This window comes from Streptopelia decaocto (assembly GCF_964273445.1).
Source record: "Streptopelia decaocto genome assembly, chromosome: 6".
Taxonomy (NCBI): Eukaryota; Metazoa; Chordata; class Aves; order Columbiformes; family Columbidae; genus Streptopelia; species Streptopelia decaocto.
Genome location: NC_138660.1, coordinates 3,442,593 through 3,462,375, shown reverse-complemented (window position 1 = coordinate 3,462,375; position 19,783 = coordinate 3,442,593). Strand labels below are relative to the sequence as shown.

The 19,783-nt window shown below is 38.1% G+C and overlaps 1 protein-coding gene across 1 annotated transcript in view; it reads left to right on the top strand.

The window, feature by feature from the left end:
- SI (sucrase-isomaltase) overlaps nt 1–18,976 on the top strand; it is a gene marked incomplete at its 5' end in the record, with an annotated part of 49,370 nt that extends 30,394 nt beyond the window's left edge. Inside the window, 21 exons of the mRNA XM_082056653.1 lie at nt 877–1,045; nt 1,911–2,007; nt 2,097–2,209; nt 2,314–2,439; nt 3,229–3,357; nt 3,475–3,582; nt 3,864–3,926; nt 4,153–4,287; nt 4,520–4,604; nt 5,534–5,672; nt 9,212–9,345; nt 10,228–10,262; nt 10,354–10,470; nt 11,728–11,876; nt 13,065–13,149; nt 13,247–13,303; nt 13,892–14,016; nt 14,303–14,391; nt 15,668–15,717; nt 17,050–17,220; nt 18,846–18,976. Of these exons, the coding sequence (XP_081912779.1) occupies nt 877–1,045; nt 1,911–2,007; nt 2,097–2,209; nt 2,314–2,439; nt 3,229–3,357; nt 3,475–3,582; nt 3,864–3,926; nt 4,153–4,287; nt 4,520–4,604; nt 5,534–5,672; nt 9,212–9,345; nt 10,228–10,262; nt 10,354–10,470; nt 11,728–11,876; nt 13,065–13,149; nt 13,247–13,303; nt 13,892–14,016; nt 14,303–14,391; nt 15,668–15,717; nt 17,050–17,220; nt 18,846–18,908 (2,239 nt within the window). The 3' untranslated portion in view covers nt 18,909–18,976. The remainder of the gene's footprint in view (nt 1–876; nt 1,046–1,910; nt 2,008–2,096; nt 2,210–2,313; nt 2,440–3,228; nt 3,358–3,474; nt 3,583–3,863; nt 3,927–4,152; nt 4,288–4,519; nt 4,605–5,533; nt 5,673–9,211; nt 9,346–10,227; nt 10,263–10,353; nt 10,471–11,727; nt 11,877–13,064; nt 13,150–13,246; nt 13,304–13,891; nt 14,017–14,302; nt 14,392–15,667; nt 15,718–17,049; nt 17,221–18,845) is intronic.
- Nucleotides 18,977–19,783: the final 807 nt, after the last annotated feature.

Here is a 19,783-nt window from a genome sequence, read left to right as displayed (position 1 = left end):
AGACAACTCCAAAGGCTTTTTCTTATGTTTTTCCCAAGTCCCTGGGAAGCACAATGATTTTCTACACTTTCTAAAATTTTCCTTAGGTGACCACAGCACTCATAATTTGGTTCACCTTTGGGGAATGGTTAGGAAAAGGAAGAAATTAGCATCTCAACTAACTTGCAGATGGATTTTGGTAACATAATTACTCTGACAGGAGTTTCATTTCTTTCTTTGATTAAGCTTAAGTCAGAGCTAGAAAACAGTTGCATTTTTTATTCAAAATAACATTCTCATGTCATATTTTAAAGTACTCATAAGTTAACTGCTAGCTGAGTTTCTTTTTGCCCGCCAGAGTAATCATTCAAACTGTGGTTCAGCCTGCTGGAACGATGGAATTCTTTGGCAGAGAACCATCAGTCTGCAGTTTGGTTTCTGACTGTAAAGATGCCGATTTGCAACAAATGAGACCTATAAATACAGTTTCAGTGTAACTGGCACAAAAAGTTCGGTGAACTGTAAAAAAACCTTATTTACTGTATTCCATGTATCACCAAGGATCAGTCTGGGAGGAAAATAAGATGATACTCTCCTAAACACATTTTCTCACTAAATTGCCAAAATACGATACGCTTACCATGCATGATACCTGCGCATAATATATATCTCTCTGCAAGACACAGAGGACTTTTTGTCTCTAAACTGTGTATCAGATTCTTAGATATCCCCATTTCATGTGCTCTAAGTTTCCTCAATAACTGGAAGTTTTATTCCACCTTCACTGAAGAGTGAGATTTTCAGAGAAAAAGAGTAGTCTAAAATAAGTATCTGCCAGCTAAACACGACACTGAAGACACCATGTTCTTAATTATGTTTTTTTCCTTCCCCTTTTAGCTGGAACTCACAGCTGCCCACGTTCACGTTCAGTGACATGTTCATTCAGATTTCTACCCGCTTAGCATCCCAGTATATATACGGATTTGGAGAAACTGAGCACACCATGTTTCGCCGTAACATGAGCTGGAACACCTGGGGAATGTTCACAAGGGATCAGGCTCCTACTGTAAGTAGAAGCAAACGTAGCTTTTGGACCAATAAGCCTAAAGTGCAAAAGTGTTCGGCAGGACTTTAAAGTCCAGTGGATGTCCACTGGTACAGGACACAATTATTGACTTTGGTCATATTTATCATGGCTTCTAATTTGGATGCTGTCTCAATGGCAACGGTCTTCTCTAAACCTATTCCTTGTGACCAGCGAGACCAACGTGTGGAGCTCAGATGTCAGAAGACAACAAAGGGCTAAGAAATAACAGCACATTCCTCCTTTTTTTAATTATTCTCAGCTAATTATTCTGAAAGCTAGACATGAGTCAGGGCAATTCCCCCCACTTTGGGATTAAATTAGCTCTTACAGAGGTAAATCAGAAATCTTATTTCTACGCGTATACTTGTGTTATTTCCTGCGAGACAGCACAATGTTTGCTATTTGCAAGGAATGACCAATGAAATAGTGATGGCTGATTATAGCTTTAATTTCCAGTTTAGGTTTCAATATATTTTTGAGTAAATCAAAGCTAACAGAACGTCACTAGCATCTCCTAATCATATAAAAACCTGTTACTGTTTGAAAATAAGAGACAGTTTGCTCCTGGGGAAGGAATTTCTCGTTAGCAAGTTTTAAAAGCAGCAATAACTTTGCTTTCTCCTGCCTGGTCAGGCTGAACAGGACAGACTCAAATTGTGAAGCTGGAAGTGATCATCGGTAGTTATGTTTTGTAGGTATGTGAGCCTAAGCATATACTTTTGGAGTTCATTTGTTGTATGTTTGTCAGCTTTGTGCCTCATCTTTTATGAAATTAATTAATAAATGTAAACAAATGAATCCTTGAGATGTTTCCTCAGTAGAATGCATTGTATTTTGTTTGCAGTACAAGTTGAATTCCTATGGTTATCAGCCATTTTACATGGCTCTTGAAGAAGATGGCAATGCCCATGGAGTTCTCCTGCTTAACAGCAATGCAATGGGTAAGAAAATCTTCACTTTATTTTCTCAATGTATTTTATTTTTATGGCCACTGTTTTGCAAATATCCTTTTCTCTTTCCCCATTCCCAGATGTGACGTTCCAGCCAACCCCTGCCCTGACGTACCGCACCATTGGAGGAATTCTCGACTTCTACATGGTTTTGGGCCCAACACCAGAACTTGTTGTTCAGGAGTACACTGCAGTAGGATTCTTACTCTACTACAAACTAATGCTGGTTTTTGTTTGCTTGGTTGATTTGTTTTATTTTCACCTACTCACCACAAACATTCCTTTTTTTATTTTTAGCTGATTGGACGACCGGTCATGCCACCCTACTGGTCTTTGGGATTCCAGTTGTGCCGCTACGGATACAGGAATGACTCAGAAATCTCCCAGCTGGTGAATGAAATGCAGGCAGCTGAGATTCCCTATGTACGTTGGTAGCAGTGGACTTTTGAGCTCATGCCTGAATGTGTAGCTTCAGAGTATTAACTAAGACCATTTAAACACAAAATTGAAAACCAACCAAAAAAACCACCAGCATGGTAGAGCAGAGCCAGAGCTGAACATCTCTGCACACTCTGGGCCATGTTAAATGTAGGCGTCAGCATGCTTTATTTTTCTTATAATTCATACAAAAGAAGCACTCAGATGCCTTAATCAATTGTGGACTCTTGCCATGCTGGCTATGAAGGAACAATGATCAACAAGAAAAACAAAGAGGAAAAAAATGAAGCAGCGTCATTTCAATGGTATATTGTTTGGGGTCAAGTCAGCTCTGATTTGGCACAGGTAGTTGTTGTGAAAGTTGGAATAGCACATAGATCTAACAAAATTGTACTGTCAATAGAATGTGACTCTTCATTTTAAATATAATTAATATCACTATTTCAATACAAAACAACAGTTTCTGCTGTTTTATTCTAGATATGGTAACATAAGTACAAATACAGGACTTTTTTTCTCTATCATGTATTAATTTCTACCCTCAGACTAGATGCAGTAGTGAAAGTTTTATTTTGTATTGGACTTGCTGATAGGCTGGGTAATATTCATTTAATAGCTATAGCTTAAAGTTACAGCTGCTTCCAGTTTTGTGGTTCAGAAGTTCAGTAGTTTACTTATTTTGGCAGATTTTCAATAAATATGTATTTAGCCAAAAAAAAAAAAAAAAAGAAAAAAAAAGAATCATTTTACATTAATTGTTTTTCTGAACTGCAGGATGTCCAATATGCGGATATTGACTATATGGAAAGACAACTGGACTTCACCATTGGCGCACGCTTTGATGGATTACCAGCTCTGGTTAACAGAATAAAAGCACAAGGAATGAGATTTATCATCATCCTGGTCAGTTTTAAATTCTGCTTTTGAATTTCAGTATATCATTGCAGAATGCAGAATATATTCAACAGCATTTCTAAACTACTTTCTTGAGCACAGGGGTAAATGTGTTTCTAATTGTAGGATCCAACCATCTCTGGAAATGAAACCAACTATCCTCCTTTCTCAAGAGGTGTGCAGGACGATGTCTTCATAAAATGGCCCAATACCAATGACATTATATATTCCAAGGTACTGTTCTTAAAAAAAACTGATGACAGTAGAGGCTTGATGTATCCAAGTGAGCAACATGTCAGCCTAGAATTCAGTGCTATCCATAGGGAGAAACTCTGCTAATTGTATATTTTTACCTGGCTATAAATGATATATTGAATCAATACTACAAACTGAATTATCTTCTCTGTTGTCATGCATATAGATATCAGTGAAAAATGGTTATATCTGTCTGTTGCTGATGCTCAGTTTATATTCAGTGTGGTTTAACAATTTTTAAATGTCCTTTGTCCTATTAGGTCTGGCCGTTTCTTCCCGGTGTAATAGTCAATGAGTCACTGCCTGAGCAAACCCAAATACAGGTAAATGTTGATACAGTTTGGTTGAGGACTCAAACATAGACAGAGCAGCACATTAATTAAGGAAAATGGCAGCAAACTAGTTGATCAGTCTCATGGAAGGAATAATATATAGAAACTGGCTAGAGTTCCTAACAGAGCCAAAGAAGTTTGTTTGAACCAATTCCAATACTTTGACAGTGGGATGCTTCCCTCCTCAATCTGTTTTGTTTTCTTGCTATTTTTACAGATCTACGGAGCACATGCAGCTTTCCCAGATTTCTTCCGCAATTCCACAAGGGAGTGGTGGAAGAGAGAAATCCTGGAGTTCTACAACCATCCCACCGACCCCTCCAGAAGCGTCAAGTTTGATGGCCTGTGGATTGTAAGTGGAGAAAAACATTTAATTTCTGGATAATTTTCCTCTCCCAGGCTCTGGCAGAGAGCACCACATTTCACTGTATATGTCCTGCTGTTGAAGCTCAGAGGGTATCTGGCATTAAAATACCATTAGTTAAAATAAAGGATTTCTACAATGCTGCTTGTTTGTAACTTAGAATTTATTGTGTTTTGTAGCTTTAAAGCAAATACAATCAGGTTTTGCTCTGTGTTTTTAGGATATGAATGAACCAGCAGCTTTTATGAATGGCGCCATTGGCGGCTGTAGAAATGAACTGCTAAATATGCCTCCATATATACCTCGTAAGTTTGATCATTCCTTAAAACACTTTTAGGTCATTCTGGTTACTATATAATTTCTTATACGGTATATGTGGTGTAAACGCCTAAAGTCAGGTGTATAAAATTGTAAATCCTAATTGAAACTGGCCCTTTATTTCTGAGATTGTGGGCACACGTCCACCCCATCTATTTCAGTGAGAGCAGTAACTGCATGGCACTTTTTAAAAATAAAGTTATTTTCAGCTACTTGCCTGCATGTGGGTTTTGATACCTGTTTCATGTCTAGGTGCTTGGCTTTAGGCATGGTAGAGAATGTAGTGCTCTGTTTTGCCCTTTTCTCAGATGAATAATGCAATTAATTAAGATTTTAGAACAAATGTCCTTGTGTCTCTTGTCATTGCCATCTATCTATACAGTCAAATACTTGAAATCTTTATCTTTCTTAGCTTGGCTTTACTTAAATACTGGTATAAAGAGCTACTAATTAGTAATTATTTATTAATGATTTATTAGCATACTCCTGTTGCTTAGTGTTGTCTTCAGTTATTATGAATGGTTCCTCAGGAATTGTCAAGAAGTTAATATTCAGACACTGACCATACCCTCCACTACACCCATTTTTCTGTTTATATGGCTGATTTGAAAGTGTTTTACAAAGATTTGCAGTATCTTTTGCATTTGGGTATATTCTGTTTACTCTTTTATCCCCTTCAGCAAGAGCATCTGCAATTAAGCCATTAAAACATTTACAATCCTAGATGCCTGATCAGAAATTTTAGAAATATTCCATTTTGAAAATGCTATTTTTATAATTATAAATAAATAAATGACAGTACATCTGCCTAAAAGAGACTGAATGCCTAAGAGATTAGGAAAATTAAAGCAAAGTAAATTGAATCATTATTGAATGTTGATTATTAAAAAAAATATTTTTGTTGCCTTTCCATTAGATTTGGGATTTCGGTCAGACGGATTAATTGTGAAAACTCCATGCATGGAAGGTCAACAATATCTTCCGGACGGTACCCCAGTCAGACATTACGATGTCCACAGTCTTTATGGATGGTCACAAACAGAGCCTACCCTAGAGTAAGTGAATTTTCCATATTTTTTTGTTGTCTCCATAATATGGTTTCACTGTGATAAACACCTTCTGCACCTGGGGTGAGATAAAAGAGAACAACCCAACCACCTGCTTAAGCATGTGAAGACCTGCAGCTGCATCGCTGTCTTGGGCAGAGCAGGCAAAGTCTTTGAGCTTAGCAGCTTTAAAATCACTGATCCCGAGCAGACACAATTTTCAAGGTACGTTTTAAAGACAGTTTACCCATGTCTAATACTAAAGAAACTTATTGCTCACCTCACTGGGGAGGAATTCTTTGTATTCCAGTTCTGATGGCTTCATCCACAGAGATGTTGTGTTGTGTGAGCTGAATTGCTGACCTGTATTATGAAATAAGATGGCCATGGTGCAGTTTCTCATATAATTTAATTTGGATATAATTACTTGACATGGAGCATTTCTTTGTCCCAACACATTTAAATGCAACAGTTGCCTTTCCAGCAGAGGTAGAACAGGAAACAGGACTGAACATTGTCATCAGCTGTTGGAACAGTAATTACTCAGTGATAGTCTCACATAATTAACGTAATTTAAATAGAAAATACTTTTTGTTTCTAGGTTTTGCTAGGACAGCCTGGTTCACTCCTGGGGTTGATAGTTTTTTTTTTCCTTGCACTATATTTCTAGTAAGAGAAAATTAATATAGTTTTTTAACAATGTTACTTTGAGAAGGGCTCAATAACGTCCTCTATTAAAAACAAATTGAGTAGTAATGAAAAGAGGAAAGAGTGACTTTTAAAATGCAAAGTGTGTGCGTGAGGCTTTACTTTTAAGAATTTATTTTCTCACTTCAAGGCAGTCGTCGTTATCAGTTCGTTTCTGAATAGCACCCCAGCCTGCTTGAGATAACGTCTGATCTAGTGATAATATAGCTGTGTTGTTTCATTTCCAATTCAAGGAGTAAGCAAGGAACAATGTTTCTTTATAGGTCTTAACGACCTTAAAGCCCTTGGTAACTTTGATTTTACCATAACGCAAGCAAATGTAAAGGCTGCTGGAATTTTTGACTGCTGGCTCAGGCAGCCAGTGCAGCACTGCCAGTCAAGGCAGGAGAGAAACTGCTGACAGGACAGAAAGGAACGTCTGATCCCCTGCTGTCGGCCAAGCCACAGGTGATTTGGACATTGTAAACAGACAATAATTGAACAGTAAGAGGAACTTTACAATCCTTCCTTTGTTTCAAGTAAGAACCGAAATGTTGTGAAATATTATTTTCTTCTATTTTGAGGACTACAGAAACGACTGCAATAAATTACACAGTTTATACAGATGTTCCTGCACTTCAAATTAACAGAAAAATGTGAGGTTATGTTTGTGGGGGTTGTTTTGTTTTGTTTTTTAAATTAAATATTTGTCTGTATGTCAGCTCTCAGTTTCCAATTTGGTCTTTGGTACTAACTGAAGGAATAATTGTGCAACTGAAGGCATGTTGTAATAGTAATTTATTCTGACGCTAAACCATTCAAACAAGACGATAGCTCACACACAAAACTCACAAAAGCCTATAATTTAAAAGTGAACAGCAGTTTCTTTATATATCAGTGTCATTTTAGTTCTCCAGCCATTAGACAGAGAGAGCTCCTGGATACTGGCTTAACACTCTTCTTTCATGATGAGGGTTTTGCGTAGACTTGGAAACCAGAACCCTCACTAGTGAATACAGTAATGGGTTGGAGGTAAATTTGGGCTTTGTGATATGAGAAATTGCTTTTCATGGAGAAGCTTTCGCTCGGTCCTGGAGCACAGAGCTGGCACCTCGAGTCAGCAAAACACTCGGCCGTGCTCATCCTTGAGCAGTTCTGTGTGCAACGTACACTTGCTTTACATTTGCAATTTAACTGCAGTTTCCAAAGCATTGTTGAAGTAGGGTAAGCCAAGCAGAGGCTGAAAATGTTTGATAGTACATTGCAAAGAAATAAAAGATACTAGAAAACTTACTGTTTGTCTTGGAAGAAATAATTACAGCACATTAGTTTAGTTTAATTACTACGGTAATTTAAGTGACTTGTGTATTTTTGCTGTAATTATAGTGTCACTGAAGCTGCAAATTCTGTACAAAAATAAATAAATAGTGCCTTATTGAAGTAGCTGTTTAGGCAATTATTGTGGTGCTGGCATTGGAGAGCAGCGCCATTTAATCAGGGCAGCTTTCTCACTAGTATTGCGGTTTAGTGATTTGCTGTAATGAGTCCCAGCATGTGTGCACGGCTATAGAGGAATTGTTCTGAGGAAGGGGAGCAGTGATGCATCTGTGATGGTCACATAGCAAAGACCAACAGCTTGCGCTGCAGAGAAAGTTGTATGGATCCTTGGCGGAGCAACTAGGAAGCCTAAATTCCCATTAACGCAGCAATTTTAATTTCTTTTGCTAAAGCTTTCTTGGGTACCTTTGGAGGTACAGTGTGGCAATGACCAAGGCTTTATTTGATTTGATTTTTCTTTTGAAATTATTTGAGATAATGAAGTTAATTGGTGCATCGGTTCTCCATTCAGCTGGTTCACACTCACACCCCAGGAGACTCAGGAGCTTGTCTCTGGAGTCATTTCAAGCCACAGTCTCCCCGTAGTAATGACCCTGAGCAAGGCCACAAGGTTGCAGTGCTGGAGCACCCTGAGAAGTCCGTGACAGTCCTTGCCCAGTGTGATGGTTCCTTCTGTGCCCTAAAGTCAAGTGCTTGTAACTTTCCTGCCCCGTAGGCTTGTACCTCTAGTTTGGGAAAGGGAAATAAGTCACACCATCCTCAAAAGGTTTCTAACCTCTGGTCGAAATTTCTGCTTATGAGGAAGCCAAATGTGATCAGACCAATAGGCCAGCTATGGCCAAGGTGGTTGCACACATTGGGAATCACTCCTCAGCTGTAAGACCTGTTACCAGCCCCAAGCAGAAACACACGGGTTTAATGTTTGCTTCTAGACAAAGCCATGGTGGTCATCTTATATTGATATCATGTCACCTTGGGTGCTTCTGAAGTGACTACAGATCCATGACTTTTATTTTTTTCTGTTCCAATCTCTTTTTGTCAACTAGAGATATAGTGACAGGTCCAATATTCCCAGCACTTCTATTTTTTTTTCCCCTTATTACCTTTTTGGTATGAGCTCCGTTAAATTATTTTTAAACTATGTTGCTGCAAGTTTTCAGGTACTTTAAGAAAGGAATGATGTGCCCTGGAATACATCGTGGAGCCCTTAGAAAACGAGCAAATTGGGCTACATTCATATTTTCCCACCCGAGCAAGAAATCTCCTTTCAGCACCTCCTTGTTTTGCCACTTCTCTTTCCAGCTGCAGGTTGGCTGACACTGCTGTGTTTTGCATGAATCACAGCAAATTGCCACAAAAACCACATCTGGATTGGATGTGTGCATATTCATGCACACAACAACGCTGCCTTACGCTATGAAAATATAAGCCCTACTGTTTATTTTCAAGGAGGATCTTATGTAATATTTCCCATGTAATATTTCTCAATATTTTGTTTTGTTTTTGTCTATTTTCAATATCAGGGGTTTGCAGAGCGCCACCAACGAGCGTGGGATTGTTATCACCCGTTCCACGTATCCCAGTAGTGGAAAATGGGCAGGACACTGGCTCGGCGATAACACTGCGGCTTGGGATCAGCTGGCTAAATCTATTATTGGTACGTAAAAGGAAAATATTCTGTGTGCAGTTGTTTCAGGTATGGCTGAGATAGTTCATTTTCTGGTTAATAGGCCTCATGGTCCTGGTGTTGGTAACACACCAATGGTTTGGCGGCTGCACCAAGGCTGTCTCTCCAACATGCCCCCTCACCAGTACTCTGGGGATGGGCAAGATTTTTGGAGGGACCACAGCCAGGACAGCTGACCCCAACTGACCAAAGTAGAAGGAGGGGGAGCATTTGTTATTAGAACATTTGTCATCTGGAGCGACTGCTACATGTACTGAAGCCTTATTTCCTGGGAAGTGGCTGGTCATCATCTGCTGATGTGAAGTAGAGAATGAATCTTCTGTTTTCCATTGCTTCTGTGTGCAGCTTTTGCTTTATTTAACTGCATCTTGACCCATGAGATTTTATTCCATCTTAATTTCTCCCCCCCAGTCCTGCTGAGGAGGGAGTGACAGAGCTTGGCTGACGTCCAGCCAAGGTCACCCCACCACAGCAGTTCTTTTTTTTCCTTCATATACTTGCTATTAGTATTCATGTTGTTTTAGCTGAACCCCCCAGTTCAGCAAACAGAATTCATACTCAATTCCTTTTATACTCCTTCACTTCTGCACCGGGTACTGAGAACTCTTTTATTCCCTTGGGACCAGCCACCTTCCCACCCTGTTTGCTTACTCTTGACCAACAAGCTCCCATCTCTTTCTGTATGAGAAAAACATGACACATTAGAGAAATCATGGGGTTTGTGTTTTGGTTTTGTTCTTTTTCCTTCTCATTCAGTATTACTGTGGGTATTACCTGTGTAACCAATAGCATACCAAAGAAAGGGAAAAAAAAACCAACCAGTTAATAATTTTGAATTATTCTTCCTTTCAGGTATGATGGAGTTCAGTCTCTTTGGAATATCTTACGTAAGCTAATGACTTATTACCTTACATTTGATTATCTTGATGATGTACATGAATTTGTTGTACTCCAATAGGATTATTTTTAAACTTCCAGACAGGAGCTGATATCTGTGGCTTCTTCAGAGACTCGCAGTACGAGCTGTGTGTTCGCTGGATGCAGCTGGGTGCATTTTATCCATATTCAAGGAATCACAATGAGAAAGGAACACGGGTGAGTTGCAATTTTTTAATGGTTGCTAATAACTGGTCTTTTGTAATGAACATGTAGAGACCAGCCAGGACATCACACAAACTGGTCTGCCAACAAAAAAAAGTACATTCCAAGCAAAACGGACAAGACAATAACATATTTGGCTCATTATCAAATAAAAATTGTCTTTATTTATGCACTCAATCTGCTGTAAGCCTCCCTCTCACCTGGGAGAATTTATACCCACAGAGCGGCTGCTCTGGGATTTGGGCCATTTGAAAGAAGAATATTCCAAGTTTCCTTTACTGAATCAAATTCTGACTTGTTTTTTCCCTGCATGCCATTTTTAAACACATTTTTTTAAACACACCACACCAGCAAGATTAAAATAGAGCACTTTTATGGCAAACACACTTAAAGGAGCTAAGCTGACCTTGGTGCTCTCAGCCCTAATTGTCCATAATTATGGAAGAAATGAGAGAATGGGACAGTGTAATAAGATTCTGGAGTCAGGCTCGGCAATTTCAGTGCTTTGCACATTTGCCGCCATCAGATATTGTATTTCTTTTAAGAGTAAAGGAAAATAATTGCCTAAATGTTGGCCTGTGCTGGCTAAGGACTATATTGTAGAGAGCTGTAAAACAAGATAACTGGAAAAATCAAGGAAAAATGGAAACAGCACTTCTATTCCACTGAAAGCTTCATGTCTAGCAGAGTAAAGCTATTTTTATGGCATATATCTAATGGATTAAAGTCTCCTTTTCAAAACCTGTGTGCTTTATCTTGCAGCGGCACACCTTTCGATAGGACTTTTAAAGCCTTTAAAAATGTAGATTCAGGGTTATCGTGTTGCTTCCAGTCTTACCCAATTTGCCAAGTTATTGTTCAGTCCATTTAATAAAGATGGGAAGTGCTCCCTGACGTCAGTCATTAGCGCTTGGGTCTCTTCTTGCAAGTCCTGAGTGGTGCCCTGTAGAAAAGAGGGATAATAAATTATACACACTGGGAGGTGTCGCGTCTTTGGGACACTTTGCATTAAACAGCACCCCTCCCGTGTTTTTCTCACCTTCCTTCTCTCCAGTTCCCCTCTTAGTGCTGAGAGTGATACCTGTTGATTTTAGTGTCACTTACTCCTTAATTGAAGGATCAATAAATGAAGGTGCTTTAGTTGAGCAGAGCAATTTCCTCGGCTTTGTCTTGCTATGTTGAATTTTTTTGTTTTAGGTTTTCTGAACAAAAAAAATCCAGCTTGACTAATGATGGCCTCTTCTCTTTCAGAGGCAAGATCCTGTTTCCTGGAACTCAACATTTGTGGAGATTTCCAGGCATGTGCTAAATATAAGATACACCCTGTTACCCTACTTGTATACATTGATGTATGATGCCCATGCCCATGGCAGCACCGTGATTCGCCCCGTACTCCATGAGTAAGTGCGACTCCTTTGCTCTACTCAGCAGGACTTTCCACTAGAAATTCTGTAGTTAGGACAGTCCTTAAAATAAAAATTGCTATATCTAAGAGAAAAAATTTATTTAAGAAAAAAAAAGAAAGAGATTGAGAATATGAGCTTTCAATATGAAGTCTCATTTAAACAACACTAGTTCTCCATTTTTTACTATGCAAAATTGAACATTTGCTTCTCTAGGAGTAATATTTAAATGTTAAAGCTCACCTTTAGCCTCTTCAGGCTTATAGAGAATCAAAAGAACAAATGTTGCAAAAACAGCTGGACAAAATCTTCAAGGAAAAAAGAAGGAATTCTGCTGCAAGCCATGAGAGTTTTGCAGGTAGAAGTGGCTTTTTTGGGGGGACCTGTCCAAGCTGATATAGTAGATTAAAATAAACACAAACAAAAAACCCAAAACCAACAAAAACCCAAAAGAAACTCCCCCAAAATAAAATAATAATAATAATAATAATAATAATAATAATAATAATAATAATAATAATAATAAACCCACCTTTGTTCCTTGTCAGGTGGGGCAGTACCTACAAAAGCTTTAACTCCTTCTGTTGTGGAGTTGTAGAAAAAATAACCATTTAATTTTAAAAAGAAAAACTGAGGGCAATTCTGTTGAAGACTTCTTTATTTTTTTCATAAATAGCATGAAGATATTTGCTTTAGGGGACAATTCAGATGTGGTCTAGAGTCCACATGTATGTCTTGGCAGAGAAACATTGATTTGTTTGCATGCATTGACTTGCTGTTTTTTAAAGCAAGTGTCTAAGAAAATAGTGGCATAAATTAGAAAGTGGTTCCCAGTCTGTCCACTAGCTAATGGTATTACTAGTGCTGGCCAAGCACAACAGACCTGAGTTTTGTGATCTAAATACAGTGAAAAGCAAATGCAAAGAAATTGGGGAAAAAAAAAAAAAAAAAAAAAAAAGCAAGCTAAATAACAGCTTGCATTTCTCTAATAAGTTTCATATAATGATCTCCATGCATTCTTGGCAAGAACTAATTGATCAATGAATTATTAATACTAGAATAAAGACGAGGAAATAGTAGATACTAGCAATAGTTGATTCAATTACTGACAAAAATGTCTTGCAGAAGGAACACTTTGGAAACATTCAGCACCCAATATCTAATCGTTATTCTATTAACTTGCAGGTTTGTGGAAGACAGAACAACCTGGGAAATATATGAGCAGTTCCTCTGGGGACCTGCGCTGCTCATCAGCCCTGTGATGCAAGAGGTACATTCTTAAGCACTTTTAGGAAAATATCAAAGTCACTCTAGCTAAACTTTGCTTCTTGATTTAACTGACCTAAAATGTGTATGTTCAATTCCAGGATGCTCGAACGGTGAAAGCATACTTCCCCGATGCCCGCTGGTATGATTACCACACAGTAAGTAGTTTTTAAAATTATATGTTATATGTCTTCTTCATAGTGCTGTTCAGACAGCAGCAGGATGTGCTGAGCGTTGGTGAGGTGTGGACACTCTTGCTCTTTTACAAACTTGCATTAAGTATCAGTTCTTAGCAAAATAACATCACTTAGCTGATAATAATTCCTGTATAATAATGTATAACATGATCCCAGTTAGGATGTATTAAAGTGAAATAATGCCTTTAATTTGAAGTCTTTCTATTGACTTTAACCTCAAATGAGGGGTTTGTTTTTTTTTGTTAAGGAATGCTAGAATGGAGAAAGGCACAACAGGTTTAGCCACATCATCTTATTCACAGAAAATAAGAAAAGATTTTGTAGTAGGAAGAACAGGCATCAAAAATCACCTGCTGACCCCATCAGTTCAGCTGCCATCAGCTACAGTCTTTTATAGATATGAAATTTCAGAGTTTCTCTTAAAAGCGTTATATAGCTAATCCTGCAGTAACAACTCCTAATTAATCTGTATAGCAAATAATTTAATTCGAAAAATGCTCTAAAATAAGGGCAATTCAGTAAAAGTCTTCTTTATTTTTTCATAAATAGGATGAGAATATTGGTGCTAGGGGAGAATTCAGAGATTTAACAGCTCCTTTGGAACACATCAACCTGCATATCCGAGGTGGACACATCCTCCCTTGGCAGAGACCTGCTAATTCAACTTTTTACAGGTAAGATTAATTGAAAATTAAGAATTTAGTTTTGCACAATTACATAGAAATACTATCAGTCCTCAGAGAAGCTACATGTATGGTAGCACTGGATCTTTATAGCTGTTTTTTGTTTTGGTTTCCTCTTAATGACCTCCTTTAAATTTAATAGGATGGGCTCTAGAATGATGACTATGGGAGACCAATTGAGTGGCATAAAGTATTTCAAAATTTTTTTCTAATATTTGATAAATACGAATTGTGACTAGCTGAGGAAATTGAGTAAACATTATTTTGTTTCCCATAGCCGAAAAAACACGATGGGACTCACTGTTGCTTTGAGTGAGGCTCTGTTTGCAGAAGGACAGCTCTATTGGGATGATGGGGTTCGCATTGGTATGTATGATGCGTCTCGCCTTCATAAAAGCCTTTTTTTTTTGCTTTGAGGATGGTCAAACACTGCAGCAGGTTGTCCAGAGAGGCTGTGTAGCTCTGTATTGCTTTGGAGAAGTGCTGGTGGTTGCTTCTGCCCTATAAGTTCTCAGTGTAGTGTGGGGTGTTGGAGGGGGAGCATTAGGAGCAGATGGAAATGATGGGAGTCTGGCCAAAGCAACCATATTTCTGGAGAACATATCTGAACATGCCTTCAGACACAAAACTGAAATTAAACCTCCAGATAAGCATTGTAGCAAAATGATTTTTCCTGATTGAAACAGAATAATGTTATAATTTATAGAATTAATATGGTGTATAAATGAAATTGTGCCCTGGACCTAAGGCCATGTGCATTAACAAAGATTTGTTCTTAAACCTGTAAGAACCATAACCATAGAATATGTGGGAAGCTTTAATTAATTTCTTAGACACTAGTAAATTTGAATTGTCTTCAGGTAAGAGATACTAAATGTAATTTATCCTTTCCATCCAGAGGGTATTGCCCTTGTAATAGCAAGAAGCTATCACCTGAGATTACTGCAAGTAATGCAGAAAATGGTGTTATTTTGTAGGGAAATTTGCAGGATGGTGTCAGTGTATTTTGAAGTACTTCACATATATCATTGCCTGTTAGCACTGGAATTTAGAAATGATGGTTGTTTTTATGGCAGTCTGATGATAAATGAAATTAGCATAGATGTACAAGGTGCATCTCACCAGGATGCTTGGGATCTGTTTTCAGTCATGCAGAAAGGCAAAAACCTACAATGCCCGTGATTATCAGCACTACTATGAGTTCATTTAGTGCTTAATAATAGGATTGATAAATTACCCAACACTGATTTCAAAGAAACATCAATGTCTGTCGTGGTCATGTGGAATTGCACAGTGAATAGAAGTGGGTGTGGGAAACAACCCCCATTCCTTCAAGAAACATTTATGTCTTGCTGATCTTAAGACCCCTGATCTTCCTAATGCCATTTATTTGCCTTCTTTTGTATCTCACCTCTAAAATGCTCTTATTTTTGCCTCATATTAATAGCATGCAGTCCAACAATAAAGTATGTATAAAAACATAGGTCTTCTGGAAATACAAAACATTTATTTATGTATAGGTAGACATACCTTATATTTGTATATAGTACATGGACACAGTTTTTGAACTGAAATTTTGATAAAGTATTAAATAAGAAGATGAATAGCAAATATATTTTATTTTCTTTTTAATTTTTAACAGATGCATATGAAGATGGTGTATATCTGCTTACATCATTTACTGCTAATCAGGTAAGTCACAATATCTCACATTTTCTGAATAATCACTTTAGGTTATTATTATTGTATTATTAACTGTAGGTATTTTAATTTGGGGCTTCCTAATATCTAATATCTATCCCACCCTAACATTATGTTGTGCTCATGATTGAATAGACTACAATAATATGATTAGACTGTGATAAGAACAAATTTCAGAATGATTCAGACGTTATCAATTATAGTATATTGTTGAACAGAGTGTACATTTATGGCACTGTAATTATCATTCTGAAAGCATAAGTTAATTTCATAAACGTTTCTGTGAAGTGAAAGCACATATCACAGCAGAACATCTGGAGCACGTCGATGGGTCAGAACAGACACACCAGGAAAACCAGCCCTTGCTGGTGAGAAGGGAGCTGGAGGTTCATCTTTCAAGTTCAGCGTCTCCTTGCTGTTCTTTACCTTGTTGTGCAAGCTATGTTGCTGCTCCAAAATGTAAAAGTTCACAGGTTCAGAAGGAGGATATTTCTGCTCCTATTCACCATAGAATAGATGTATTGTATGCAATCCTAGTTCTGGGGGGAAGCAGCAGAATCTGGCATACATGCCTAGGTAACAAAGTCAGTGAACAGGAGTGTTTATTTTAAGTACTGCCATTTCTAGGATGTTGGGTTTTATTTTTCCTCGTAGCCAATTGAATATCTGGAATTAAATTACACTGTAATTATATGGATTTTTGGTTTAAAAGAAATGCTTATTTCATTAGTTTTCCAGGGTGCCAGAATGTCTTCTAATTTTACTCACACTGTACTTTCTTCTCATTTAATTGTCTTTATCAAATAATTGGATGTTAATTGTTAAGAAAGAGAAGTTTGTTTTGCTAATATTCAGTATTTGCAGTTGCAAGGAGATTAGAAAAGAAATGTACCTTTTCCTGCTCTTAGAAAAAGTAGCTAAGGAAAAGACTAATTAAAGATGTCTTGAATCAGCCAACAGTGGAAAATACTCACACTAATAGTAATAACCTCTGAGCACTAAATAAGCAGAATTATATCATAGCACATTTACACAGGATCACACTTGGGCTGTGAACCAGCTGGCACCATCCCTGGTTGTTTAACGTGGCTTTTGATTTTTGGAGACTTGCGGGACCTGGTTATGCCCCAAAGAAACCGTGTGCCCAGAATCTACTTAAAATCCCAGCAACTGCAGATGAGAGAGGGGACCTGTGAGGGCTGAGGGAGATGATGGGGCAGAGAAGCTGTTCTGGGAGGGCAGGAAAGCAGATGAAAAGCTCAGGTGGATTTGTACCAGTCTAATAACAACCTCTAATATTATTTTTTTTCCTTTTCCTTTCAGACTGTTTTAGATATCAAGGTTTTGCATCGCGGTTACACTGATCCAAACAACTTAATGTTCACTGACATTAAAGTCCTGGGTGTGCCCGGCAGCGTTAGCCAGGTGACCGTCCAGCAGAACGGCGTGACCATCGCATCGCCCCACACCATGGAATACACCGCCAGCAAGCAGGTGAGATGCCATTTGCAGGGTAATGCCACCTTCGCAACCCCATATGTGCACTTAAACCTTTGCAGATTCAGCTGCAATACTGTATTTAAAATATATTGCAGCAAGATATATAAACTGCCATCAGGTAATGATTATATAATTGTGCTGGGTCTGTTCAGCCTGGAGAAGAGAAACTGAGAGGGGATGTCATCAATGTTTATAAATATCTCAGGATGGTGTCAAGAGGATGGACCAGACTCTGTTCAGTGGTGCCCAGTGACAGCATGAGGGGTAATGGGCACAGACTGAAGCACAAAAGGTTCCGTCTGAATATGAGGAGCAACTTCTTTACTGTAAGGGTGCCAGAGCCCTGGGACAGGCTGTCCAGAGAGGTTGTGGAGTCTCCTTCGCTGGAGACATTGAAACCTTCCTGAACACATTCCTGTGTGATCTGCTCTGGCGAACCTGCTTTAGCAGGTCAGTTGGACTGGATCATCCCCAAAGGACCCTTCCAACCCCACCCATTCTGTGATTCTGTAATACATTGTTTAACGTATAGTAAATATTGTACAGTAAGTGTGATAGAGCTTTAAAGCATAGAAATTACTGTCAAAGAACTCAAAATACTTCTGACTGGAAAAGTGGTAGATTTTCAGTTGTGTTTGGTTTCCTCTCTCCTGAATAGCTTACTTGCAACCTGTGAGATTTGAAGGAGGAAAAGCTGCTACAAGCATTTTCATAGTCTCTACCTGACCCTGTACTTGTCAGTCTTGTCTGACAACATTTTAATTTCCCAGCCCTGTTTGCCTATTTCCATTTCTTCTTTTGTCATGTCATCTTTAGGCTGTAGGTGTTGCAACACGGGGTTCCTACATGTATAAGTCAAATCTCACTTCTAAAATTATTGGCATTCCTTCCACCAACTTCAGAGCACCAGGTTTTTCCATCTGCCTGGGTTGTGTCTGTCCAGGGTGTTTCCCCCCTCCTGCCTTTCTGGACAATAAAATCAAGTCCTCCGAAAGGCAGCTGAAATAAATGTGTATAACTGAATTGCCATTCAAGCCAGAACTCCTGTAGAGCATCTTTCAAATATGAATAGAACTGCTGAGACGTTCTGTATTGCCAGTTTTTTGGTAGAGGAAGATTGCCCAAACTCTTCTGTTACTGGGAATCTTACTGCCTTTGAAATTCAGTATTCTGTTAAGTCATAGTTTCACAGAAAGCCAGAACTACACAAGTTTTGTATATAACCCAAAAGATGAGTTAAAAATTTAAAAGAGGATGGAAGTATCTCATTCTGCTGTTGAATTTTTGATGGAAAAAAAAGGAATTCATATGCACAGTTGAATTACGATGTCTTCTAAGTTTCGCTGCCTTTAAAAATTTCCTTTCTTTTTTTTAATAAAAGTAACCTCAGTTCCAAAATACCTCTGAATGAAGGGAAGGGATCAGAGCCTCATGATCAGAAATCCAAAAATCTATGCTGGTTAAACTATGTTTATAGTGCTACAAACACAAAAGAAAAGGAAGAGGAATTAATTCTTATAACCTTAAATGAGAAGCCTCTATGTTCTCTGTTGAACACAGACAACCGAGTGGTTCTTCACAGTAGTTACTAATTGTTCATTTTGTCTGTTTTTCCACAGCTCCTGACAATCACCAGACTCCAACTTCAATTAGGCCAAGACTACACCTTGCAATGGAGCTAAAATGCCTGCAAAGCATCACTGGGCACATCACTGAATTTTCTCACTGTTTCAGAGCTATCTTTCAATTTTCTTTATCATCTTAGAATACTTTTTACTATAAAATTGCAAGAGTACAGTCAGTTCATATGAAGGTTTTATGTGTACCTTCGTAGGAAGGTGTTTCAGTATTGTAGAAGGTTACAATGTCTCCATGTGGTACAAAAATCTGTATTTTAAACAGAATGGCACCTCAGTGTAACTTTGTCATTCTGTGTGTTCTCACAGTATGATTTCTGGCTGTCTTCGTGCGTGCCAGATTTTGTAAAAAAGACACGGTTGGTGTTACTTGCACGGATATGAGGCCATAATTCTGCCTATGTTTAACTTTCATCTTAATTTAATTATGCCTGTGTAAGTCTATGGAGAAGTATTTAAGGCTAGACAAAGTAAGAGGTTTCGGATTACTGATTAAGTGTGAAATGATGTTCCAAGTTGTTAATCTATAAAATACTAAGGTACTTCTTAAAGTCATGAAGGTGGTTTGTTTTTGTTGTTTGGGGTTTTTTTGTTTGTTTTTAATTACTTTAGCCAGACATTTATGTTCCCCACTGTTTTGATCCGAACTTGTAAAATTAAACCTGAGTTTTCAAGTTTAACTAATGAATGTTGGTCTCTGAGTGTTCATTTCACTGAAGGAAATGTTGTTGTATGTTTACTATAATAGTAATTCACGTTAAAGACTCTTTGTATCCCAAGAGTGCAGCATACGATCTAAACAGATTGGTAAAGCATGTTTACAATTAAATTTGATAGGAATAAACTTCTGTCAGAGGTAGTAGTAATCTCTAGTGACTGTGCTTAAAATTAATTTAAAGGATTCCACTCTGCTTTAAAAT